This window comes from Staurois parvus, unplaced genomic scaffold, assembly GCF_062004578.1.
Source record: "Staurois parvus isolate SC_StPar_1 unplaced genomic scaffold, SC_StPar_1.0 ptg001098l, whole genome shotgun sequence".
Lineage (NCBI taxonomy): Eukaryota > Metazoa > Chordata > Amphibia > Anura > Ranidae > Staurois > Staurois parvus.
The window spans coordinates 1,285,997-1,305,581 of NW_028318894.1; the positions used below are offsets into that span (position 1 = coordinate 1,285,997).

At 44.2% G+C, this 19,585-nt stretch overlaps 1 protein-coding gene across 1 annotated transcript in view; it reads right to left on the bottom strand.

Annotated features, from left to right (window-relative positions):
* The window catches only part of LOC149440289 (uncharacterized), a 70,996-nt gene that overhangs the window by 25,345 nt on the left and 26,066 nt on the right, over window positions 1-19,585 (bottom strand). The window contains exon 2 of the mRNA XM_089658824.1: window positions 11,821-12,332. Coding sequence (XP_089514950.1) covers window positions 11,821-12,332 — 512 coding nt within the window. The remainder of the gene's footprint in view (window positions 1-11,820; window positions 12,333-19,585) is intronic.

The following is a 19,585-nucleotide window of genomic DNA, read 5'->3' on the forward strand; positions in this document are numbered from 1 at the left end:
ACGTGCGGAGGAACGGAGTGTAAATAGCAGACAATTGTCTCCAGAGCCCCTAATGGTGGGGATGGATTTGGCGGCGTGCTGGTGCCAAGTTTCCTCCCCCCAGGGTCACTGCAGGTGTGGAGAAAAGCTGTGTAAGAGGATATGGAGGAGAGATGAGGAGGAGATCCAGGAATCAGGAGAAAGGTCAGGGCAAGCAACAGACGAGCGCATCCAAGAGACCAAGCCGGGGTCACTACACAGAAAATCAATCCAAGGAAACAACAGGCAGGACGAGGAATAGCAAGAAGGAGCTGAGAGACAAATGAGAATATTGCTCAGCCAATGGGAGATGATCTCAGCATGACTTCCATCATGAAGGAGATGAGGGGGAGGGGAGGAAGTCACTGAAGGTGACCATAGATCCATGGAAATTCAGCTGGTTCAGCAGGGATCGCTCACATTTCCATCCATGTGTGGCCACTGCCGGATAAAAGCCACTCCCCCAGCGGCTGCAGCCAATAGCTTCAGTGCTGATCTGTGTATTCTGAGAGCGGAGGAGTCCCCCCATTGTCAGAATACAAGAGTGCAGAGGGGAGGATTCCCCCATCCACCTCCAATGTGTGGATGGGGGAATCACTTCAGTTTTTATGGTCATCCCGCTGGCTGAACGATAAAACTGAACCATGTAGGCCAGCTTTGGGAGCAAATATATTATCATCAACTCCTCCCCCTGAAGGGGTTCATCTACGTATTACCTCCTCTGCTGCCAGATCCAGGAATGTCTCCTCTATACTTCCTCATTCATGGAACTTCCCGTCTGTACCTGACATCACTTCCTGTCTGTACCTGACATCACTTCCTGTCTGTCTTCCATAGAGACTTCCTGTCTGGGTAGAAGTGAGATCCCCACCTTGTGGAGCTCAGAGGAACTGCAGCCCCGAGAAGCGTCTGGTAGTGTGACCCCGGCCTTGTGCTGGGTGTGTATGGACTGTAGATCCTTATAGAGGGGTCACCTCCACTCCCACCAAGGGGGACAGAAATATATGACTCCTCGGGGGAGGGATTTTGGCCCCTTTGATTTTGCAGTAACATTGATTGCAGATTTAGTCCTGTAGAACATCTGGTATATGGATACAAAGCCCCCCAGCTGGGAGTAAAGGGTGGAAATGGCTGGTGACCCCCAGATTTGGGCAATGATGTCATCACTATAAATGGATAAAACCCGCGCTATGTGTAACAACTCCAAACCTACAAAAACCTTCTAGCGGACTGCTGCTGTAACAAAGGGAAGGATTCCCTGTCATCTAGAAGAGCATTATGTGTCACAGCGCTGTCCTATTGTGTGTGCACAGAAATCATCACAAATACACTACAAATATGTGGAGACATTCAGAGATAAAGAGCTCGGGGCTCCAAATCCTATTCTCTGCACATCCACTGCTTCCACTTTACACCCACTTCATTGGTCTTATGGGGTTTATCAATAAATGAAGGAAACTGAACCGTGTGCAAATCCATCCACAACATAAAGTTCTTTGTGCTCAAGATGCTGCTCCCTGCACATCCACTGCTTCCACTTTACACCCACTTCATTCATCTCATCAGATTTGCTGCTATAGGAAATCATTTAAAATGATCATAAAAACAATTCTGCAGCTAATTGGCCACTAGGATTACTTTTACATGAAAGCCAACCTCCAGCTAATAAACCAGCACTAGAATGATGCCTGTAGCTGCAAGCATCCTCCCGGTATAACCACTCCAAGTCCAGCGACGTTCCAGTACATTGCTGGTCCATGTTGGACATATATGTACCAGCAGAGAACACGGACATACGATGAATCGGGTCTGCGGACCAATATGACTGCAATTCATTCTTTTCTGTAATGTCCATGTTGAGGGTTCGACCCAATAAGTTTTACATTCATAAACGGTGATAGAGTTCCATGTGAGTTGTGTGACAAGAGCTGAATTTGGGTGTCGCCATGTATTGTGGTGTATAAATTGCCTTGGCCCACAATTGGTACAAATCTTCTGTGAAGAACAGTGGAGGGGCTGAACACTAGTGCTGGCAGTGACCGGGCCGATCCGGCTAACACTGAGTATTGGGGACACTATACAAAGCCGGCACTAGTATAGTTCTGTTCATGATCAATATATTGATCCGTACAAACACTATACTAGTAATGGCGGTGATCAGCGACCTATAGCGTGAGTGCCACAGTGTGCGGCCAATCTAACGCCAGCTGACCCTGGCTGGGAGGGGCTTACTGACCCTGACACTATGTGATGTCACTAGTGGCAGGAATACAGAGATCAGTGAAACATTCTATATACTGACACTGTACTAACTACACGGGATGGGTGATAAGGTGTGGTCATGGTTCCCTACCTACACGGGATGGGGAATAAGGTGTGGTCATGGTTCCCTACCTACACGGGATGGGGAATAAGGTGTGGTCATGGTTCCCTACCTACACGGGATGGGTGATAAGGTGTGGTCATGGTTCCCTACCTACACGGGATGGGGAATAAGGTGTGGTCATGGTTCCCTACCTACACGGGATGGGTGATAAGGTGTGGTCATGGTTCCCTACCTACATGGGATGGGTGATAAGGTGTGGTCATGGTTCCCTACCTACACAGGATGGGGAATAAGGTGTGTTCATGGTTCCCTACCTACACGGGATGGGTGATAAGGTGTGGTCATGGTTCCCTACCTACACGGGATGGGTGATAAGGTGTGGTCATGGTTCCCTACCTACACGGGATGGGTGATAAGGTGTGGTCATGGTTCCCTACCTACACGGGATGGGGAATAAGGTGTGGTCATGGTTCCCTACCTACACGGGATGGGGAATAAGGTGTGGTCATGGTTCCCTACCTACACGGGATGGGGAATAAGGTGTGGTCATGGTTCCCTACCTACACGGGATGGGGAATAAGGTGTGGTCATGGTTCCCTACCTACACGGGATGGGGAATAAGGTGTGGTCATGGTTCCCTACCTACACGGGATGGGTGATAAGGTGTGGTCATGGTTCCCTACCTACACGGGATGGGTGATAAGGTGTGGTCATGGTTCCCTACCTACACGGGATGGGTGATAAGGTGTGGTCATGGTTCCCTACCTACACGGGATGGGGAATAACACTCATGATAAATAATGACACAAACATTATTGATGATATACTGGAGAGGACCTCTAAGGACATGGGGTTGCTAAATACTGAGACCAGAGCTATTAGAGGACAGCTGGAGATGCCAGAATTAGCTATGGAAAGCATGAGTGCTGCTCTGACAGGTCTGTGTGAGATGACAGAGGACATTTATCAGTCAGCGATACACCAGTAAGAGGAGCTCGAGCGGCAGCACAATGATGTCATATCCGGCGTTGACGCCATCTTGGTGCACCCGGATATATCCACACATGCAGTACACCCATGCTGTAGTGGAACTAATGCTGTGAAAACATCTACAGATGTGAGTAGATCCGTCTTTATATTTTAACAATAAAAGGTTTCACACTATATCGGATTTTCTTACTTTATTGGGGACGAGTTTGGAAGGTCATTGGCCCTGAGAAACAGGAGAGTTCAGGGGAGACCCCGGTACAGAGGAGGAGAGAGTCCCAACATTACTACTAACAAGGAAGCTTTCCTGTGGAACAGCAATACTGCAAGGCTCATTGGCCCTGTGGGGCCGGGGCAGGAAGGTGAGGGGGCACCCCAGCCACTGAGGACTGTCACTGATTGGTTGCACACCGGCATGAAGATCATAATTATTATCATGAATTGATTGTTTCCATTAAGGACACTTTATTATTGTGTTGTGCATGCCACACACTATGAAGGGGTTTATGCCCCCATGTAGCATGTATTGAGGGACACAAGGACTATTGCACTTTATAGGCCATCTGGAATATTGGGGTTCTATTTACTTCTATACACTTATGTGTTTCTATCACATCCTTGTAAGAGTTTTCTATATGTGCTCACATCAGTTTATTTGTATTATTCCATTATATTTGTCTATGTGATATTATTGTCTAGCGCTGCACTACCTATATATTCATCTCAGCCCCCCTGACCACATTGTGACCCCTCTGGATATCACACCTGAGCTGCTAAGCAGCTTCTGACCAACCATTAGGGTGTAGATCCCCCTGGCTGAACTAGGAGGGCGCTACAATGTATAATCTTCTACCTCAAAAGTCCAATTTTACTAGAAATACAAAAAGTATATGTGAGATAGAAGGAATCACTCTCCTGTGGGAACACTTCAAATATTAGAGCTCCCCCTAGCTGCAGCCTGGTAATGACATTACTAGGAGGTCTGTTCATTTATCTGCTCCATACTTCCCGTCTTTATATAATTTAACATAACATAATACAATAGAATAGAATATATTATATCTCCTGACATTTAGGGGTCTATTCATAAAAACCTTTGTCTAGCAGAGCGCTCAGTGACAAAGCATGTACATTCCTTCTGTATAAATGGGGAACAATTTAAAATGAATTTTGACTTAAAATGGAAAATGTTGCCTTTTGTTAGAATTTCTATGAGGAAGATAATATTTTCATCGTTTTCCCGGGTTGAACCATGGGAGTTATTATATCAAATAATAGACAAGGGTCATTTTCAAGTCTCAAGTCCCGCATGGGACACACTTTTCCCCAACTGAAGTATTTAGTTCTGTGTATAGAGAAGGAATGGAAGCCGGGACCCCTCAGTGCAGGAACAAGGGGGGGGGGGGTGATTACAAACACCAAATAATCCCGTGGTGGTCCCCACATCCTCTAGTCTAGCTGAGATGTCATTGTTCTGCCAACGAGAAGGATGAACAAGTGGAAGAGACGCCGTATATGGAAGTATTCTCTACGTTTCTGCAGACACAGGGGCCATTATTCCAAGCTGAGGGATTCTGGGAGAGCTCGGGAATAAACGTCACAATGGAAGAGTTTCTGTCCTCCAATGTAATGAGGACAAGAGAAGTCCCACATCATGGACTATACACTGTGTCACGGATAAAATGCACGCCCGACGACTAGCTAACCAAGGCGTGGTCCGCCCATGACTTGGGGTAAAGAGGGAATGAGGGGGACTTTGAGCATATAAGACTGGCCAGGATACCCTTTCACAGCCCGCACTACCTCTGGCCACCACTAGAGGGAGACTCCACTCCAGCTGGCTGACCACACACAGGCAGATATGAATCTTATATACAATCTGGTGCACACTAAGGATTGAGGAGCAGTCTAGCAATTGGCACACCCTTCTAGGATTCCTCCAGCTATCCTACAAGCTAGAACCCCGGTGTTAATCACTCTTCTACTGTCCACAGACCCCCACATTAGACACACAACACACGGTAGCTTGCCACCACCCAACAGTTTGTCCACAGACTGTTCTACTGGGCCACCACACACACACAGATCTCCGTCTAGCAGATCTATGTTACAATCTGCAGGCAATCTGCCAACACGCAGTACAATTGCATACAGATTGGCAATGAACTTAGACCGAGCACATAGACTCTAGAATACAACAATCTCTCCGGAGATATGAGCCCGAGCTTAGTACACAGAAGTCACTTATTCATTTTATGATTTAATATCCCAAAAGTGGGCAATGCATTAAATATGTACAAAGAAAAAAAGTTGCCTTAAATACAAAAAGACACACAATTGGCTATTCACAATAAAATAAAAGGGAATAAAAACAGAAATAAAACTTTTACCAAGATTTATCCTGTGACTGGAGCAAGTCAGAGAAAGTCCGTGATTCACCAGTCACATGGAACCGGCTCCGTACGAATCACCCCGTCCATATCTCAGGGTCCTCAATTTATTGAAATATGGATGTGGGCTGCACATTAGCCCTTGGCCAATCAACCCTGGGGGGTGTTCCTGTAGCAGCCCATTGGATGTTCTGGGTTCTGAAGTGCCCAGAGCTGAATGGGCCAGGAATAGTTTGGATCACTTGGTCAGCGATAGAATTTCCGACACCAGTGTGTTAGTCCGAACACAACAGAACCAATCGCTGTTCAGCTGTTGCAATCAGGCACCATATAACTGTTTCCTGTGTTTCTCTGGAATTCCACAGGGGCTACAAATAGTTTTACATGCAGATGTAGCCTACAGTGTGTCCAATCAGAAGGAAGTATTTTCATCTCTCTGCAACAAATATTTTAGCTTTTATGAGAGATGAAATACATTCCTTTGATTTGTGGATATAAATCAAAGCTGACAGACACTTCAGAGCCTTCTCAAGGTCTCCTGCTGACTCTTGTAGCCGAAATGACTAGGATTCTTCTTCTAGGTTCAAGAAGGTGGCAAACTCTGGCTACATAGGTGACAACATTGTATTGGCATCCAGGTGACACCTCTACCCTAGAAGCTGCTCTGTCCTTTCAGATGCTAATTGGTGAACATATGTCTCTGACCGAATACTGAACACTTATCTGTAATAACATGGAATGAAACTAGATTCACAATTACATATTTCTACTGATCACCTCACATCTCAGCTACCCAACCCTTACATTTATGTTACGCACTGCTCCAAAAAATGAAAGGAACACTTTGAAAACCCATCAGATCTCAATGAGGAACAATCTCCTGCTGGATCTTTATACTGACATGGGCTGGGTAATGTGTTAGGAATGTAAGGATGCCCCATTGTTTAATGGAAATGAAAATGATTGACCTACAGAAAACTGAATTCAAAGGCACCCCAAAAATCAAGAAAAATGATGCAGCAGGCGAGTCCATTTTACCGAAATTCAATTGCAGCAACTCAGAATGGTCCTCGGTAGATTGTATGGCCCCCATATGCTTGCATGCATGCCTGACAATGTTGAGGCATGCTCCTAATGAGACCATGGATGGTGTCCTGGGGGATTTCATCATTGTGCTCCTGGACAGTCTAAAGTGCAACTGGGCAGCTTGGATGAATCTAAACATGACATCCCAGAGGTGTTCTATTGGATTTAGGTCAGGCCAGCATGGGGGCCATTCAGTGGTATTAATTCCTTCATCCTTCAGAAACTGCCTGCACACTTTTGCCACATGAGGCCGGGTATTGTCGTGCACCAGGAGGAACCAAGGACCCAATGCACCAGGAGGAACCCAGGACCCACTGCACCAGTGTAGGGTCTGAAAATGGGTCCAAAGATTTCATCCCAATACCTAATGGCAGTCAGGGGGCCATTGTCTAGCCTGTAGAGGTCTGTGCGTCCCTCCATGAATATGCCTCCCCAGACCATCAGTGACCCACCACCAAAACTGTCATTCTGAATGATGTTAAAGGCAGCAGAATGTTCTCCACGGCTTCTCCAGACCCTTTCATGTCTGTCACATGTGCTCAGGGGGAACTTGCTCTCATCTGTGAAAAACACAGGGCACAAGTGGTGGACCTGACAATTCTGGTGTTCAATTGCAAATGTCAATCCAGCTCTATGGTGCTGGGTAGTGAGCACAGGGCCCACTAGAGGATGTTGGGCCCTCAGGCCACCCTCATGAAGTTCCTCCTTGCACAAAGGAGCATATACGGTTCTGCTGGTGGGTTAAGGAACTTCTACGGCCCTTTCCAGCTCTCCTAGAGTAACTGCCTGTCTCCTGGAATCACCTCCATGCTCTTGTCTCCTGGAATCTCCTCCATGTTCTTGTCTCCTAGAATCTCCTCCATGCTCTTGTCTCCTGGAATCTCCTCCATGCTCTTGTCTCCTGGAATCTCCTCCATGCTCTTGTCTCCTGGAATCTCCTCCATGCTCTTGCTGGGAGACACAGCAAACCTTCTTGCAATGGCAAGTGTTGAAGTGCCATCGTGGAGGAGTTGGACTACCTGTGCAACCTCTGTAGGGTCCAGGTATGACCTCATGCTACCAGTAGTGACACTGACCCTAGCCAAAAGAAAAACTAGTGAAGAACAGTCAGTAAAGATGAGTAGGGAAAAAAATGTCAGTGGCTTCCACCTGTAAATTCCTGTTTTGAGGGTTGTCTCATTGTTGCCCATCTAGTGCACCTGTTGATAATTTCATTAACACCAAAGCAGCTGAAACTGATTAACAGCCCCCTCTGAGACTTCACTGACCAGATCAATATCTCAGGATTCTCATTGACTTGATGCTAGACTCTGATTAATAAGTCTTTCTTTCATTTTTTGAGCCGTGTATTATGAATGCTAACTCTACAAAGCTGCAGATCTGTGAGAGTTCTTTTCTGGATTCTTCTGTTTATAGATTAATGAGCCCTTTACAGTAAGATGTGCATTTCCTCATGTAATGTTCTATTTGTGTGTTTTGTTTTTTATGTTTCACTTCCCTCCACCCATCAACCAATAAGTTTGGAGACCACTGCTCTAGTGGGACCAGGGAAAAGAAAGAAGAGATGCAGCAGAGCACAGCACTGGATCAAGAATAAACTCAGGGTAAACGGATCCACCTTGCATTAGAGTGGAAAGACAGCTGTGATGACATTTGCGTGCTGCTGCCCAGAATCTCTGGCGAGAAGGGGGAGTACTTTAGTCCACAGACACACTCCTGGGATGGATTACTGCTACCCAGCCTAACCAGAGGGATACCACCTACCAGGAGCTCATAGGGGGACCCCTAGTGGAAGAGGACCAGCAGCCTCATACCCAACAGAGGGAGGACCACCCACTATCAGATGACATCAGGATTATTTATACACAAAACCGCATTTATTATGTGCATCCAGTGAGTGCGCATTGCCTTATCACTACCACACGGGTACCGGATCTCTAAGTCACCTGAGCACTTATATCTTTATATTGATTTGCTGGACTATCTTCTTCGGCTTTTGAACTTTTATTTATATATATTTACAATTTAATAAGGATTTATTTTCATTTCTTTACACACATTGGTTTTAACATCAAGCGCTGCACTTCATATATACATTGCTATTTCCTAGGGTGATATTGGTACCTTTTTTGTGCATAGCAGCTTGTTACCTATATACTTAGGCGCTTGTACTACTTACTGCATACATTTTTGTTTTTTCTGTTGGTTGGACTGGATGGATTGGTGTCTTTTTTCCATCCAGATGAACTCTGTAACTATGTAACAAGGTGACTCCAGTAACACTGCTGAGACTCATTTCGTATTGGTGAAAAGGTACAAAAAGGAACCTCCCTGTTTCCATATAATTCATGCTATACGAAAAGACGTGATGGGGATAAAATACCAGATTGTCTCATAAGAATGTAGGACGTATATTATGGTATGTTTGTTGATTTGTAATCCCATGATATATATTTGGTGTGTTGGAGTTTATCGGTATTGTTAGGGATATTGTATGCATGCTACCAAAGCCGTAATCAATCAGTAGATCAGAATACAAATTATTCTTTTATTATCTCTCCTCTGTGTGTACAACTATTATTCTAATCGCTTTATGTAATCCAACCTCCTGATAGTTACAATTCTCCATTTAATCACTGTTACACCAAAACGTAATGATTGTAAATGAGGAATAATATCTACTCTCCAAGGCATTCTATAGATTTCACAAGGGACAATTTGTTATAGTGAAATATTCATTTTTACTGATCACAGATTAGTTACTTCTGACCCCAAAAAAACTCAGACCAGACAATTCTTATCCAAGGATGACACCCAGTGGCCATGGGAGGTAATGCTTGAGTAAACATGGGTTAGAGAATCAGATTCCCCAATCACAGAGAAGGTTCCGCCTTCTGGGCCAGGTTTATTCAGATTTGATGAGAGTATAAGTCATAACTAGATAAAACCGGCAGGAACACTCACAGAGGGAGGACCATCTACACAGCCATCTGGAAGGTAGACATCATCTCACACTCAGATCATCTAAAGACACTCATCAACTGAAGAAGAGACACCATTTTGTGGAAGCTCAATCCCAACCATTAATTGGCAGCCATCTTTGAGTCTGATCATCAGTTCTCCAAAAAGATGACCTGATACTTGGAGGGTAATTGTATATTTTCTGTTGATTTTGCTTGCTTAGACTAGTAAGTCAATTGCCACATTCCTTTGTAACCTAATAACTCTCCCCATGATAACATCATTTCAAGTTAAGTCATTTATAAAAATGTTCCTGTTCTTAGGCCATACTGGTGGACTATTCTGCATAGTTTATTCCTTCTGCAGGAGACAGATTATTGTCCGTTTTTATTGGTTATGATGTTTACAGGGAGACTAATTATTGAATTTAATTCACTCTATTTTAGAATTTTTACAGAAACATCTTAGTGTCAGTGTAAATCACAATCTGACTATTGCTTATGGTGTTTGTAAGTGACTTATGTAAATAAATATTGATTTTCATACTCTGCAGTCTATACCTACACAGATCTTGTTTGAGTTCTTATAGAATTTTTCAGATTAAGTTATTTTTATAAATCATTTTTTGTATTGGAGACACTGTGATTAAAACCAAAAATACCTCATTTGGCCTTTAGATGACGCTAAGTATCCTAGCAATTAGCACCATCTAGTGTCCAAAGTGTCAGGGAACACCTGAACAATTGATTTAGTCAGCTAAATCAATTGTTCAGGTGTTCCCTGACACTTTGGACACTAGATGTTGCTAATTGCTAGGATACTTAGCATCATCTAATGGTCAAATGAGGTATTTTTGGTTTTAAATCAATGGTTGGTTTAATTCTGTGGTTTTATGTAATTTATATCTTCAATGTTTGAAAATGTATGATCTCAGGTCTTTGTACGAAATTACCCCTAACATAGTAAACTAAGGGGACTATGCAAAAAATATATTGGGGGAGTGTGACAAGCATGTGTCCAGCTGTGACAAATTCTGGCCATATTTTAATAAACTCAGTGATTTCCTATAATCGTCAGCTCCCTCTAGTGGCCATAATAATGTATTACTTCCAAAATACCTCAATCAGGAAAAACAGTTTAATACCACATTATTGCCACTAGATGGAGCCAATGATCATAGGAAATCACTGTATGAAAAGACCAACATGTGACATGGCTGAATGAATGCTGGTCATATTAGTTCATCTATTCTCTAAGTGGGGTGGTATCTATTGGGCCAATCCCTTTTACAAACCACACATAATATCGACCTTCAAAGTGAAAACAGAAACGATTTGCACAAAATCAAAGAGTAGAAATATTTTCCGGTGGATCCCCTCTACCCAGACCCCATATGTAGACATAGAACAACAAGCTGTGTTCCCTCTCGTGCCGCACTCCTCCAACCACCCAAACCCACACAAAAGCCAAGGGAAATAATGAGAGGAAAGTTCCCCCCTAGTTTGGGGCGGAGTTCTCCTTCCCTCCTGTTGGGGGATGGGAGAAGGATGGACTGAAGACAGAGAGACGCTTCGGGGTCACCACTGTTCTGTAGAGCCTTGAAATGAAGGACATCAACTTCAGAAGTTCTTGTTGTCTGTGTAAAGTTCCCCGATAACGAGATCTGGGCTCTCCCGGCTTCTAGCTCTGTAACCCGCTATATCATTATCAGGAAACGCAACTCCGACACCCAAGAAGGGCTGAAGTTGTGTCCTTCATTTCCAGGATCTACTGACCACTCTGCACCCCGACATTTACTGCACTTCATCCATGTCTTTGGGGACCTCATCTCCTTATCAACTGTTTCTTCCATGATGAAGATCATCCATGGAGTATATCTGAGGTGTATATCAGGGTGTGCTTCTTCCCCACATGAGAGCTGGGATGTCCAGCAACATTCATCTAGAAGACATTTCTGGCACGCAAGGCACTAATACACCTCCAGGGTTGTGTGGGACCCCTGATGTACAGGAAGACAGGACTTCAGCGAGGAACATTTCCCTCACTCAGGACAGGAAAGTGGCTTCTGCCCCGTGTGAGATCTCTGATGTTTGGAAAGATGGAACTTCCGTGAAAAACATTTTCCACACTCAGGACAGGAATATGGCTTCTCCCCCGTGTGAGATCTCTGATGTATGTAAAGATCGTAATTCTTTGAAAAACATTTTCTGCACTCAGGACAGGAATACGGCTTCTCCCCTGTGTGAGATCTCTGATGTGTGTAAAGATTGGACTTCCGTGAAAAACATTTCCCGCACTCAGGACAGGAATACGGCTTCTCCCCTGTGTGAGATCTCTGATGTATGTAAAGATAGGGCTTGTGTGAAAAACATTTCCCACACTCAGGACAGGAATATGGCTTCTCCCCCGTGTGAGATCTCTGATGTGTGTAAAGATGGCACTTGTGTGAAAAACATTTCCCACACTCAGTACAGAAATATGGCTTCTCTCCCGTGTGAGATCTTTCATGCACATTAAGATGCGATTTATGCTGGAAACCCTTCCCACACTCAGTACAGGAGAACCTCTTCCCTGTTGGAAGGCCGGCCCGGTCCCGCACAGTCTGAGGTTCCTCAGGATACGAGGAATCTGATGGTCCATCTACACTGGGTGGTGCAAGATGGACATTGGAGGGAGCCGGGTTTTCTCCTGGACTATACTGTGTGATGTCCTCATCATCTACTTTCCAGTCTGGAGACAAAGTGAGACAATCCTCTGAGGTTTTCCTCATCTCCCGGCCATGGACTAAAATACAAAGACAAAGAGGATTACTAGACAGGAGCTGATTGGTTCCCCCAAACCAGGAATCCGCCCACATCAGGCAGCTTGGTCTCTGAGGAGCTTACAATTCCACCCTCAAGGGAACTAGGAAATGGCTCCTCTGATCTCCTACCAGGTCATTTCTGTATTCATGGACCTTAGTCAGAGAGTGAGGAAACAACCAGAACTGTCTTTTATAGGAGGGACAGTGATGAGGGGATTATAGGACAAGGGTCCCCACCCCCTCTATCACTCATCGCCATCTTCCCAACACAAGAAGTACTGCACTTCCTTATTTAGTCCATGATTTAGTCATGAAGAACAGCGGGGCTGAGCCCCACCAGAGGTCAGAGAGTGAGGATGGGGGGAGAACAACCAAGATGAAGACTGGACTGATCCTGAAGACCACCATCATTGGGGTATTGACTCCTCCCCCATTATCACTTTCTGTTTAAGGGTCCAAAGTTGGAGGATGTTATCACATTATTATCACCATGTAAAAGTCTGTGCTCCAATCACATCATCCGATATAAAATGTCCAAATGGTAGGAAATGGGGGGAACAAAAGAGAATCCATATTATGTGTAGATATAGAAGTGGGGGGAGAGCAGAAGTCAGGAGTATGTAATGTACAACATAGAGTATATAGTGCAGGGGTCAGGAGTATGTAATGTACAACATAGAGTATATAGTGCAGGGGTCAGGACTATGGAATGTACAACAGAGTATATAATGCAGTGGTCAGGAGGATGTAATGTACAACATAGAGTATATAGTGCAGGGGTCAGGAGTATGTAATGTACAATATAGAGTATATAGTGCAGGGGTCAGGAGTATGTAATGTACAACAGAGTATATAGTGCCGGGGTCAGGAGTATGTAATGTACAACATAGAGTATATAGTCCAGGGGTCAGGAGTAGGTAATGTACAGCATAGCGTATATAGTGCAGGGGTCAGGAGGATGTAATGTACAACAGAATGTATAGTATAGTGGACAGGATTATGTAATGTACAACAGAGTATATAGTGCAGGGGTCAGGAATATATAATGTACAACATAGAGTATATAGTGCAGGGGTCAGGAGGATGTAATGTACAACCGAATGTATAGTGCAGGGGTCAGGAGTATGTAATATACAACATAGAGTATATAGTGCAGAGGTCAGGAGGATGTAATGTACAACCGAATGTATAGTGCAGGGGTCAGGAGTATGTAATGTACAACATAGAGTATATAGTGCAGGGTCAGGAGTATGGAATGTACAACAGAGTATATAGTACAGGGGTCAGGAGTATGTAATGTACAACAGAGTATATAGTGCAGGGGTCAGGAGTATGTAATGTACAACATAGAGCATATAGTGCAGGGGTCAGGAGTATGTAATGTACAACATAGAGTATATAGTGCAGGGGTCAGGAGTATGTAATACACAACATAGAGTATATAGTGCAGGGGTCAGGACTATGGAATGTACAACAGAGTATATAGTGCAGGGGTCAGGAGTATGTAATGTACAACATAGAGTATATAGTGCAGGGGTCAGGAGTATGTAATGTACAACAGAGTATATAGTGCAGGGGTCAGGAGTATGTAATGTACAAGTTATATAGTATAAGGGACAGGACTCACAGTATTAGTATTCTGTAATCAGTGGAAGCTTAAATGTTTACTGTAGACAACATGTAGAGGTGAGCTGGGATTAAACCATCATGAAACAGGTTAGATTGGAGGTGACCAAATCCTTGGACAGAGGGATGGCTTAGAACGTGGTACACTTGGACAGAGGGGTGACGGTGGACGTGGTACAATTGGACAGAGGGGTGGCGGTGCACGTGCTACACTTGGACAGAGGGGTGGCGGTGGACGTGGTACACTTGGACAGAGGGGTGGCGGTGGACGTGGTACACTTGGACAGAGGGGTGGCGGTGGACGTGGTACACTTGGACAGAGGGGTGGCTGTGGACGTGGTATACGTGGACAGAGGGGTGGCGGTGGACGTGGTATACGTGGACAGAGGGGTGGCGGTGGACGTGGTATACGTGGACAGAGGGGTGGCGGTGGACATGGAATACTTGGACAGAGGGGTAGCGGTGGATGCGATATACTTGGACAGAGGGGTGGCTGTGGACGTGGTATATGTGGACAGAGGGATGGCTAATATGTAAGGTAAAGTCTACGGACTGGAAAAATCTGAATGTAAATGGATAGAAAACTGGCTAAAAGATTGTATTCAGAGAGTAGTGATTAATGATTCATACTCTGAATGGTCTGGGGGTGTCAGTGGTGTACCCCAAGGTTCAGTGTTATTAGTGGTGTACCCCAAGGTTCATTATTATTAGAGGGGTACCCCAAGAGTCATTGTTTTTAGTGGGGTACCCCAAGGCTCAGTTCTATTAGTGGGGGACCCCAAAGTTCAGTGTCATCAGTGGTGTATCCCAAGGTTCAGTGTTATTAGTGGGGTACCCCAAGGTTCAGTGTTATTAGTGGGGTACCCCAAGGTTCAGTGTTATTAGTGGGGTTCCCCAAGGTTCAGTGTTATTAGTGGTGTACCCCAGGGTTCAGTGTTTTTAGTGGGGTACCCCAAGGGTTCAGTGTTATTAGTGGGGTACCCCAGGGATCAGTGTTGGGCCCCTTACTTATTAATATATATATAAACAATATGGGGTGTGAGATTATAAACCCCATTCCAGTCTTTGCAGATGACACCAAGCTGTGCCGGGGAATAACGTCCTTACAGGATGTCTCCAACTTACAAGCCGACCTCAATGCTCTGTGTAATTGGGGGGCTATGGGGCCAATGAGGGCTAATGGTGATAAATGTAAGGTTCTGCACTTGGGGGCCAAGAATATGCACCATACATACTAGGGGGGGTACAACTGGGGAAGTCAATGGTGGAGAAGGATCTGGGGGGATCAGTTGTGGAGAAGGATCAGGGGAGGTCAATGGTGAAGGATCTGAAGGGGTTCAATGGGGGAGAGGGATATAGGGGGTCAATGGTGGAAATGTATCTGGGGGGGGGTCAATGGTGGAGAAGGATCTTGAGGGTTCAATGGTGGGATATGATCTCCATGTATAATACATAAGGGGGATATGATCTCCATGTATAATACATAAAGGGGATATGATCTCCATGTATAATACATAAGGGGGGGATATGATCTCCATGTATAATACATAAGGGGGGATATGATCTCCATGTATAAAACATAAGGGGGATATGATCTCCATGTATAATACATAAGGGGGGATATGATCTCCATGTACAATACATAAGGGGGGATATGATCCCCATGTATAATACATAAGGGGGATATGATCCCCATGTATAATACATAAGGGGGATATGATCTCCAAGTACAATACATAAGGGGGGATATGATCTCCATGTATAACACATAAGGGGGGATATGATCTCCATGTATAATACATAAGGGGGATATGATCTCCATGTATAATACATAAGGGGGGATATGATCTCCATGTACAATACATAAGGGGGGATATGATCCCCATGTATAATACATAAGGGGGATATGATCCCCATGTATAATACATAAGGGGGGATATGATCTCCATGTACAATACATAAGGGGGGATATGATCTCCATGTATAACACATAAGGGGGGATATGATCTCCATGTATAATACATAAGGGGGATATGATCTCCATGTATAATACATAAGGGGGGATATGATCTCCATGTATAATACATAAGGGGGATATGATCTCCATGTATAATACATAAGGGGGGATATGATCTCCATGTATAATACATAAGGGGGGGATATGATCTCCATGTATAATACATAAGGGGGGATATGATCTCCATGTATAAAACATAAGGGGGATATGATCTCCATGTATAATACATAAGGGGGGATATGATCTCCATGTACAATACATAAGGGGGGATATGATCCCCATGTATAATACATAAGGGGGATATGATCCCCATGTATAATACATAAGGGGGATATGATCTCCAAGTACAATACATAAGGGGGGATATGATCTCCATGTATAACACATAAGGGGGGATATGATCTCCATGTATAATACATAAGGGGGATATGATCTCCATGTATAATACATAAGGGGGGATATGATCTCCATGTATAATACATAAGGGGGATATGATCTCCATGTATAATACATAAGGGGGATATGATCTCCATGTATAATACATAAGGGGGGATATGATCTCCATGTATAATACATAAGGGGGGATATGATCTCCATGTATAATACATAAGGGGGGATATGATCTCCATGTATAATACATAAGGGGGGATATGATCTCCATGTATAATACATAAGGGGGATATGATCTCCATGTATAATACATAAGGGGGGGATATGATCTCCATGTATAATACATAAGGGGGGATATGATCTCCATGTATAATACATAAGGGGGGATATGATCTCCATGTATAATACATAAGGGGGGGATATGATCTCCATGTATAATACATAAGGGGGGATATGATCTCCATGTATAATACATAAGGGGGGATATGATCACCATGTATAATACATAAGGGGGGATATGATCTCCATGTATAATACATAAGGGGGATATGATCTCCATGTATAATACATAAGGGGGGATATGATCTCCATGTACAATACATAAGGGGGGATATGATCCCCATGTATAATACATAAGGGGGATATGATCCCCATGTATAATACATAAGGGGGATATGATCTCCAAGTACAATACATAAGGGGGGATATGATCTCCATGTATAACACATAAGGGGGGATATGATCTCCATGTATAATACATAAGGGGGATATGATCTCCATGTATAATACATAAGGGGGGATATGATCTCCATGTATAATACATAAGGGGGATATGATCTCCATGTATAATACATAAGGGGGATATGATCTCCATGTATAATACATAAGGGGGGATATGATCTCCATGTATAATACATAAGGGGGGATATGATCTCCATGTATAATACATAAGGGGGGATATGATCTCCATGTATAATACATAAGGGGGGATATGATCTCCATGTATAATACATAAGGGGGATATGATCTCCATGTATAATACATAAGGGGGGGATATGATCTCCATGTATAATACATAAGGGGGGATATGATCTCCATGTATAATACATAAGGGGGGATATGATCTCCATGTATAATACATAAGGGGGGGATATGATCTCCATGTATAATACATAAGGGGGGATATGATCTCCATGTATAATACATAAGGGGGGATATGATCACCATGTATAATACATAAGGGGGGATATGATCTCCATGTATAATACATAAGGGGGATATGATCTCCATGTATAATACATAAGAGGGGATTGCTGTAGGAAAGTCCTGGATTCTTTCTTGGATACACAGAATATAACTGGATATAACATTTATAGGGAAAGTTGATCCAGGGAATATCCGATTGCCTCTCGGGGGATCAGGAAGGAATTTTTTTTCCTGCAGGAGGAGATCGGATCGGGCTTTGCTGGGTTTTTGCCTTCTGGTGGATCAGCTGTGGGTGTCGGATTATAACTTTTATTTTTAATGGTACAACTAGATGGAATGTCTTTATTCAGCCAGACTAACTATGTAGCTATGTAGGTCCCACACCGCTGCCTCCCATCTCCTGAGACTGCACTCAGTGACTTGGGTCTGAGACACTACAGACATATCCCTCCACCCGGCACAGCCAGCAGATAACAGAGAAGGTCCCCTGGAGGAGTCAGGCACAAGGCAGGAGACCCCAGTCACATGTCCTGGGTGCCTACATTATGCAATGCTTAGAGTAAATATCAACATTTTGCTGCCAGCTGAACCCCAGAACCTCCATAAATCCAGTCTAGATACATAAATTGTGTCTGCAGCACAGAGAAGGAAGATTATCCGAGAGAAATCCAGGAATACAGGACGGGGAACACAGCTCAGGAAAGTGACCAGGGGATTACAGGCTGATATCACCCAGTCCCCGCCCTACTCTGGACCAATCAGTGAGCAGTATGGGTGGAGGAATGGATTTAGTGTTCATGACCCACCTGTGCTGATCTCTGTAGGAGTGTCCTCCTCTATAAATGTCCCCGTTATTCCATCCTCCTCCATAGACTGCTGATCATCCCTCACATACGCCTCTTCTTCTTCTGCTTTCACCTCAAATTCTATATCGATTGGATCTCCACTCTAAATCAAGAAAATGAGAGAAAATATCATCTGTAAAATATAAGGTCACATAAAAAATCCACAATTCATCTTTACAAGTCCATGTTCTAGATGTTCTTCCCTTCCAACCTTGTAATGGTGAGGGATGGTGTGACCTTCCTGTGTGGAGTCCCGGGAATACAGAGGACGGGGACATCTCTCTGGTGGGTTCCTGATATTAGGTGGCTCCATCATCTCCTTGTGTCCTTCTGAAAACTCCTCCATCACTCCATACTCCTCATCCTCCTCTTTATACTCTTCTTTAACATCAATATTATCATCCCCGAGGATTCCACTCTGAAAGATATAATAAAACATTCATTGTAACAAACATGCTGTGTATAAATCACAACTACCAATAATTGTCATCATCTACCTGATGATGGTGAGGGATGGTGTGACCTTCCTGTGTGGAATCCCGGGAATACAGAGGACGGGGACATGTCTCTGGTGGGTTCCCATGACTGGATCCATCTGTAGGAAACACACACACTGACTGAATCCATTGTTTCTATGTGTTTATCAGATGATGGGGGATCTAGGTGGATCCTCCGTACTGCTCTCTCCTTTACAATAAAGTCTCCTCTTACCCGGTGATGTGAGGGGCGGCTGATTGTCCATCATGACGTCCTTGTAGAGATCCTTGTGTCCTTCTAAATACTCCCACTCCTCCATGGAGAAATAGACAGTGACACCCTGACACCTTATAGGAACCTGACACACACAATGATACAGTCACCATCCAGACACATCCCTTGTCTGTTACTGGAGAATGTCCCAGAATTCCCGGCACCGCTCACCTCTCCTGT